The following is an 8,544-nucleotide window of genomic DNA, read 5'->3' as shown; positions in this document are numbered from 1 at the left end:
AGTCTTGTTAAACTCATATTAAGTTACTTCTGTGAATTCTCTGGAATGGCCTCATACTTCATCACATTTTAAAGCATGTGTTTTCTTTCTAAAGCTGCAAGCCTTAATAACGCTAGGTCTGGAAATAAAAATTTCAAATGTCAAAAATTTCTCACATTGTACTTTCAAAGAGAACAGACTCCATCAATGTGAGTAGTTGAAGCTTTAAAAGTTACAAGCAAATGTTCTCTTTCAACTGGAATTCGATTCCATTTGCCTTGTGGGTCCATAGGAAGCCTGTCTCCCATCCAGTCCTTCTCCTCTGGATGCAGTTTCCCATCTGAAAGCCTGGTAATTGTGCTCCACTGCAAAATAACCTAACTTTCATTGTTCGATAATGCTGCAGGTTCTCATGGCAACAAGTTAGACCTCTTCCACTACTTTACTGCCAAGTTTTCAAAGATAACATACAGTCAGCTCATGCTGCCCACACATAGACTGACCTCTCTCCTGAGCATGCCACTGAGTGGCAATGCTCTTCTGCTCTGGATCACATTAATCTTTGAGCTGATGCTTTCTCCTTCTCTTTGCTGGTGAGAAGGTCTATCTTATAAGCCCAGTGGTATCTGCTCCTTCAAGTCCTTTGGCGTCTGGACAGAAAGGACCTTGGATTTTATTTTTGACCTTGGTTGGGCTAGCTTCATCAATAAACCATGATTTCCATACTTTTCTGCCTCCACATAGTCTACTTCCCTTAAACCACCTGGAAAATACCTCATTTTTACAAATTCTGTACATAGCTGCTACAATCCTCAGAACAAAGAGGATTGTGGAATTTCCTTGTAAGTGGGACTCATATTTGTCTAGAGGTTTTCTCATCCAGCAGACTCTGGTGAAAATATTGCCCACTACTCTTTAGCATCCCAATCTTCTTAGCATGGAGCATGTTAATCACAATTAATGAAACTTGGTCATCAAGATAAAAAAAAATACTGTCTCCCTCCTCTTCCCCAACACCTTTGTGCTTTGATTTTGAGTGTTTTAATGTACCTAACATGCATAAGTTCTAGATTTCCTTTTGAGGGACTTGGGGCATCTCCTTTTCTGCCCCATTCTGACAATCCCAACCATCTGTTGTGTAACTCTGACTCACAGAAAAGAGGACTAGAGCCTCTATCTTCTTGCTGTGCATCTATATTCCAACCACTGTTTTTTGGGACCACAAAACATCCCAAATATGCAATTTGTTAGTTTTTCTCCCAAACCAACCTTTTAAGAGAACACCTCAGCTTGTGGCGTTGTTTTTCCTGGGGGGTGATCCTTCACCTCTGAAGAACTTGAGGCTTGGTGTTCCACCTGTGTGGAATGACAATATCTCTGGCTAATTCTATTTCTGAACATGGTTGTGTAGGTGGTACTGCAGGGAATCCTCTAGGTCTTATCCATATTCCTTCTTGTCCCCATGATAAAGTTGTCAGGATCAGTTACTTAACCCATCATAATTTCCACTTATGTCAGTTTGTCCAGTGGTAAGAGGGGCTAAAAATGGCCCTGAGATAGTTAGAGTGTCCAATCAAATGAAATCATTTTCTATTTTCACTTTTAAAAGTATTTTTCCTATAAACCAGGGTGTAGCAAACTATGGTCTATGGACTAAATCTAGTCTGCCACCTATTTTTGTAAATAAAAATTTCATTGCAACATAGTCACAGTTATATATTTACATATTGTTTGTGGCTGTTTTCATGCTATAGTGGCAGAGTGATTGTGACAGACCATGCCCTGTGATTTCTATCTGAGTGGGTGGGGAAGGAGACACACAGTTAACATACCACGCTGCTGTCTAGCTTTCTCTGTTCACCCTCAACCTATAAAATAACCAGGAAAATGATTCTTACCACAACATAGTCACGAAGGGGATATGAACGGGAACTCGAATCCTTCTTTCTCTGTCTGTGCACCTACTTCCTTCTTCACCGTACTGTCATATGGTTTGGTTATGATTACAAATGCCACATTCTTTTTTTTTTTTACAATTCTTTTTTTAATTTGTTTTAATTAGTTACACATGACAGTACAATGATCTTGATATATCATACATTTGAATTAGATGGGATATAATTTCTCATTTTTCTGAGTGTACAGGTTGCAGAATTACATTGGTCATGCAGTCACGTATATACCCACAGCAATAATAATGTCTATTTTATTCTGCTGTCCTTCCATTCCCCACTTCCCCTTCCCTCCCCTCCCCTCCTATCACTTCTCTCTACCCAATCTAATGTGACCCACTTCTTCTTCTTCTTCTTTTTTTTTTTTTTTTTTTTACAAATGCCACATTCTTAATTCCAGAGAAAGTAAGTTGGCTTTTAACTCCTGTATTGTCAAATAGCCAATTAAATAAGATTTTAAAATTTTAAAACAATGTTCAGGTGTTTAGATAAAACATCTGTCATCATGTCATACTGGCACGTCTATTTAGTACATTTAACAGAAACTAAATTATAAGGTGGTTAGGACAGCAGATTTGGAATCAGCTGACAAACAAGGTGGGATACTCAAGGAAACTCTAGATAAGATTACTTATCTTTTCAGCTTTGAAAAATGACAGGTATAATTCATACAGTTCCTTTCATATTTTGAAAGGAAATCTTAAAGTATCAATTTTAGTAAATCTATATCCATATCCCTAAAGACTTTCTAGCTGTACCTATCAACATCTGGAAGTAGTATTGAGTAAACCACATGCTTAGTTCTTAGTTTTAAACATTGTTTTTGGAAGGAATATTTTGTAAATTCAAGGGAGGCTGCAGTTACTAGAAAAATACATTTTTTCAATATATCATAAAGTCTGAGTTATTACTGAGTCTGATTCTCAAAACTTTCAACTCTAGGGCAATTGGGAGCTTTGAAAAAAATTATTAGCAAGAATGCAAATAGATTAGAAGACCCAAATCTACAATTGTACTTAGTGAAAGGTTTCCTTCCTTCCTTCTTTTCTCCCCCTACTTTCTAAACTTTCAGCAGCCATATAACATGTACTCCAAAGGATGAGATTGATTGATTCTTTGACCAATCAGAAGAATGGAAAAATTCTATGGATAAGCAGAAGACGATACCTGGGGGGTATAGTCTATATTCTATATAGTCTAGTTCTATATGTTGAGAAGTATGGGAGTAGCAAATGGGAAAAGAGAAACAGGAAGGAAGAAAAAGAGAAAACATACGTCAGAGGAAAGACAATACCAACAGAAGAGGCAGGTGCTGATAGACAGGAGCTGAGAAAAGAGTGGTAAGAAATACACAATGTAGAACTGCAATATTCATAAACCCCCAAATTCACTATATTATTAATTAAAAATGTGTTTATTGAGCTAATACTATGTGCTTGCCCTAGAAAAATCCTGAAAGATTCAAAGATGAATAAATACATCTCTGTCTCTGTGCTCCAGGTGCTCTTTGGTGGTGTGTATGGGAGTATGGGCATAAGTATGTGATGTGTTTCTGATGTTCTGTATGCATGTAAACAACATAGTAGGAGCACAAAAAAGGAGTCACTTTTACTGAGGCAGGGAGTGGAGGAAGGAAGACTAGAAAAGGTTCCATGTAAGAAGCAACACTTGAATTTAGCCTTGAAGCTTACATACTTCTTACAATTTCTGGTAGAGTTCAATGGAAATATTTAAAGTAATAATTAATAATCTTACTAGCCTCAATAAAAAGTGATCATAATTGGTATGTAAGCCATCTAGGTTTCTGTGTTCAATGCGACTCGTGTATACCTTAAGACTTAACTCAGTGATGTGATCTACTTTGAACCCTTCTTTGATCTCCATGGTCTTAAGGTGTTCTTATATGAATGACCATATTACCTTGGGTTGTATGTAGTCTGTGAGCTGCTCTTAGATTATACTGCTTTCCACCACACACAGTTTTCCCTACTACTGGATTTTAAGTTCCTAAACATCCTTAAAACACTTCTATTGTGTATTGTGGCATAAATAATTGAACTTTTAGTTGTGAAATTAGTGAATATATATGGGAAGATTCTTATCATAAACGTTGTAAGGATTATCTCATTATCTGGAAATATGCAATACTCATATCTGGGCCCTTCTGTATTACAGAATTTTGAGTAGTGTATCTAGGATACAATTCAGCCTGTCCCAAGGACTACTTTATTTTCCTATTGAAAGTTAAGTACATTTATATGCTAGGGAAGAAGTGTGTAGGAATCGTCTTTGGATCAGGCATGCATTCAGAAAAATATTTCCTGTGATTGGGAAATAGCAATTTGGAGGGATTGTGATATAGTGCTAGCCTTTGCTACTCAAGAGACCTTATTAGGGAGAATGAAAATAACTTAAAATGGTATGGAATACACCTGAGAAGGTTGTTTCAGTGCTGTACCATCTTAGGAGGAAAATTCCACACTCTTTTCTTGTCTTTGAAGTCTGTACCCACGCTAGGTTTTGTTCTTTAAGGCTGTAATTCCTCTTATTGGCTACACATCTGAACCCTTAGTTCTCACCCTAAATCCACTGAATCAGAATTTCTGAGCCTAGGACATGGGAATCTGTGTTTGTATGAAATTCTCTAAGCAATTTGGTTGATGAACCAAGCCAGTGAGTTCCTGGTAAATTACATGTCAACTGTATTAAGTATATGATATTAATTCTAAAATACAGGGTTGTAAGATGGACTGTTTCCTCATTAAACTCATCCATCAGTCAGTCAATGTTGATTAATGGGAGAACATCTAAAGACCTGAGGTTTAAATTTCTGTTTTTATTATGGGGTCCATATTTTCACCAATATTGTGGAGTACTATAGTTTACTCTCTTAGAAGTTCATCTTACCTGTCCCATAAATTTTCTGTGGATGCAGAGATTTGTTTTTTTCTAGTAATTCAAAGTGCAGGTCAGGATGATTGTGAGAACTCCTCACTCAGCAAATGGAAAGAGTTATGGCATATGAGTGCAAACTATTATTGTTGCCATTATCTCTGCCTACTAATTACCTGAACACCAGTTTATCCACTAAACTTCAACTTTTAAATTGAGATTTTGAGGAATTTATAATCTTATCTGTTCAATAATATTTTTTAAAATTTGTCTTTTAATGTTTACATGGTCAAATGTACCAAATACAATATTGTAATGTATGATGATTAGATCACACATATAAAGAGTGATCCTTTCTGGATCTGTCTCCAGGTCTTTGGGAAGGATTGAGGAGGAATACAGAAAATCTACACATAAAACTATGAAGCAATTTTAATTTAGTAAAAGAAGACCCCAAGACTTATAAAATAAAGTGCCTTTGAAGATTAATGTTGGCCAAATGCAATTTAAGAATTATATTAACAAATAATGGAAATAAGGAAAAATTAAATTTGAAAAATTTCATATTAAACAAAAAAATGCTTAAAGACTTCAATTTAGGATTTACAGCAGAAGTATAGGTTTCCCAACTAAGAGGAAAATAGAAGAGATTCCTTCCTCCCAAGAATCTGATAATGTATTAATAATCAACCCGATAATAGTTTAAATTTTTAGAAAAAACCTGAAAAGTACAAATTACCCTGATATTCAGATAATATTCAGAAATCATATTGAAATAAATTCACTGGGACTTTAATGGGTTGTTAAATCACAACTGGATTCATTAAAACATTTTAGACATTATAAGAAGATTGCACTGGTCTTTTCCAAGTTGTTAGTATCTCAGAAGCACTTGCATAAAGAAGTATTGCTGATCACCAGATGTAATAAAACTGAGTTATTCTAAAAATTTTAGAATACTCTTAGGATTACTATCCTGGTACTTACAAAGATGATACAGCTGTATTTCTCCACAATGAAATCCTTGCATAAGAGAAAGATCCCAAATCATGACCAATAGAAATTATTCAAGACATATTATTATGCCAAGAAATAGAAATAAAATTATCCTTGCCAAATTGTAGAGGAATACCATTAATTTGATATGACATTGTGTCTCTGTGTCAAAAATTAGGCATTATCTGTGGGTTTGCTGTTTCCGAGCATGATGAGGTTTAATAAGTAAGATGTTGAAATATGACCAGCAGAACTCCACCATGAGCTGGAAATTAGTTGATGTATGTACAACATTAATCAAATGATGGTTGTTTCATTATGCTTACTTAAAAAGGGAAACAATTAAAATTCAGAGCTATTGAAGTAGTAAAGAAATTCACATTCACTGTTCAGAAAGCCAGATATAGTAATACCTTTAAAGATGTAACATTTTATTTTCCTGGTGCATGTGTGTATATGGATATTATTGGCATGTATATTATTTTTATATGATTATACATTATATCCATACAAAGATATAAACAACCCCAAAATACCTAGCTAATAAGACATGGTTACTAAATAATAAATGCTTTTCACAGATTTGAAAAGTCTGCTGTTGTTGAGTGTTTTAGCAAGAACTAGATTTTTAAAGCTTGAAAATTCTAGCTATCCATTCTGAAATGACATGTCTCATGATTTTACTCCTTGTCACTTATTTCATTTAAGTAAGCTTAACTTTTGTTGAGCCCTCTACAAGAAGAAAATAGAAGATGGTATCAGGATTCTCCTTCAGCTGATAGAGATCATGGTGTGGTTAGCAAGACCAGAGCCCAGGATACTTGGATGGAGAGATCGGTTTGCTGGACTACACACTAGGAAGAGTGGACTATTTACCTTAATTCTAGTGGGCGAGAGTCGTACCATCACAAGACCTAGAAAAAGGGAAAATGTCAATCTCTTAACATGCAGTCCCATTCAGAAGCATTTCCTGTGGACAATAGGAGGACCAGCTTCATCATATTCTTGCTTACTGATCCACATCTGCTGGAATGTGGACAGGCTAGCCAGGATGGAGCCCCCAATCCAAACAGAATACTTCCGTTCTGGGGGAGCTATGATCTTGATTTTCATGGTGCTGGGTGCCAGGGTTACAATTTCCTTCTGCATCCTGTCAGCAATGCCTGGGTACATTGTGCTGCCTCCAGACAGCACAGTGTTGGCATAGAGATCCTTACGGATGTCCACATCACATTTCATGATAGAGTTGAAAGTCGTTTCATGGATCCCACTGGACTCAATGCCCAGAAAGGAAGGCTGGAAAATGGCTTCGGGGCACCGAAAGCGTTCATTCCCAATGGTGATCACCTGCCCATCAGGAAGCTCATAGCTTCTTTCAAGCGAAGAGGATGCAGCTGCACTGACCATCTCCTGCTCAAAGTCCAGGGCCACATAGCACAGCTTCTCTTTGACATCCCGCACAATCTCCCGCTCGGCTGTCGTGGTGAAGTTATAGCCTCTTTCTGTCAGGATCTTCATGAGGAAATCAGTCAGGTCTCTACCTGCCAGATCCAGACGTAGAATGGCATGGGGAAGGGCATAACCTTCATAGATGGGCACAGTGTGAGTCACCCCATCCCCAGAATCCATCACGATACCTGTGGTCCGTCCTGAGGCATAGAGGGACAGCACGGCTTGGATAGCCACATACATGGCAGGTGTGTTGAAGGCCTCGAACATGATCTGAGTCATCTTTTCCCGGTTGATCTTGGGATTGAGGGGTGCCTCAGTGAGAAGAATGGGATGCTCATCTGGGGCCACGCGGAGCTCATTGTAGAAGGTGTGGTACCAGATCTTTTCCATATCGTCCCAGTTGGTGACTACTCCATGCTCAATAGGATACTTTAGGGTCAGGATGCCTCTCTTGCTTTGGGCCTCATCTCCCACATAGCAGTCCTTCTGGCCCATGCCTACCATAACCCCCTGGTGCCGGGGACGCCCTACCATGGAGGGGAACACAGCCCGGGGGGCATCGTCACCCCCAAAGCCTGCCTTGCACATCCCTGATCCATTATCCACTACCAAGGCAGACAACTCGTCATCAATCATGGTATAGGTTAGAGTCTCTCAGATGGGCGAGCACAAGTTAAATATAGAGTAAATACTAGACTGTGGTATGCAAGAGAAAGAAGGAATAGTCCTAAGACACTCCAGAACTGCCTTCAAAGAGGGAAGCCTGCACTGCCCTCAGAGGTATTTAAAGGATTACATGAACCCCACCCACATCCTCTCCCACCAGTTCCCAGCATTTCTGGGTGGAGTCACCTTCAGGTATTTAACAACAATGACAACTAAAGAAATCATTAATTGTCCTTCCTTCATAAGGAGAAAATTGGTTACCAAAGAGGCCAAATCTCAGGTCACTGTAATTAGGCAACCCACACACAGTTGTGAATCTGCTTGGCGAGGTCTCTAGATAACTATGTGATGCAATAGGGGATATAAAAGCAAGATGAAAAGGAGCTAGTGGTGGGCATGGCTAACACTTTCAGAAGGATCACTCCCGGCCCCCCACCCTTGATTTGCCCTCTGGGTTCATTTTATCTACATGAACTTTAACTGTTCCATCTTAGTCTATTGTTTTTATGAAAATTCTGACTCTGCAATCTTTACTTTTAAAATATTTATTTTCCCCACAAGATTTCCAAGTTCACAGGTTGTCATCACAATGGAAGCTGTTTTAATG

At 38.1% G+C, this 8,544-nt stretch overlaps 1 protein-coding gene across 4 annotated transcripts; it reads right to left on the bottom strand.

Moving 5' to 3' along the window:
- Window positions 1–6,776: 6,776 nt before the first annotated feature.
- Window positions 6,777–7,907, bottom strand: Actbl2 (actin beta like 2). 4 transcript variants are annotated; one of them, XM_071611873.1, is made up of 2 exons: window positions 7,281–7,907; window positions 6,777–7,115 (listed from the first exon to the last, which is right to left on the bottom strand). In XM_071611873.1, the coding sequence occupies exons 1-2, from the start codon at window positions 7,905–7,907 to the stop codon at window positions 6,777–6,779; spliced, it is 966 nt and encodes a 321-aa protein (XP_071467974.1). The 4 variants fall into 4 exon arrangements, with proteins under 4 accessions (XP_071467974.1, XP_071467973.1, XP_027793964.3 ...); XM_071611872.1 differs by having other exon boundaries at window positions 6,777–7,543; window positions 7,655–7,907; XM_027938163.3 differs by having other exon boundaries at window positions 6,777–7,652; window positions 7,779–7,907.
- Between the last annotated feature and the right edge of the window lie 637 nt (window positions 7,908–8,544).

Source organism: Marmota flaviventris, chromosome 5 (genome assembly GCF_047511675.1).
Source record: "Marmota flaviventris isolate mMarFla1 chromosome 5, mMarFla1.hap1, whole genome shotgun sequence".
NCBI lineage: Eukaryota > Metazoa > Chordata > Mammalia > Rodentia > Sciuridae > Marmota > Marmota flaviventris.
Note: the sequence above shows the minus strand (reverse complement) of the source record. Positions and strands in the feature narration are given on the sequence as shown.

What these genes read in the sequence shown, in the direction of transcription:
- Actbl2 (XM_027938162.3), bottom strand. Translation starts at nt 7,907, where the DNA reads ATGATTGATGACGAGTTGTCTGCCTTGGTAGTGGATAATGGATCAGGG.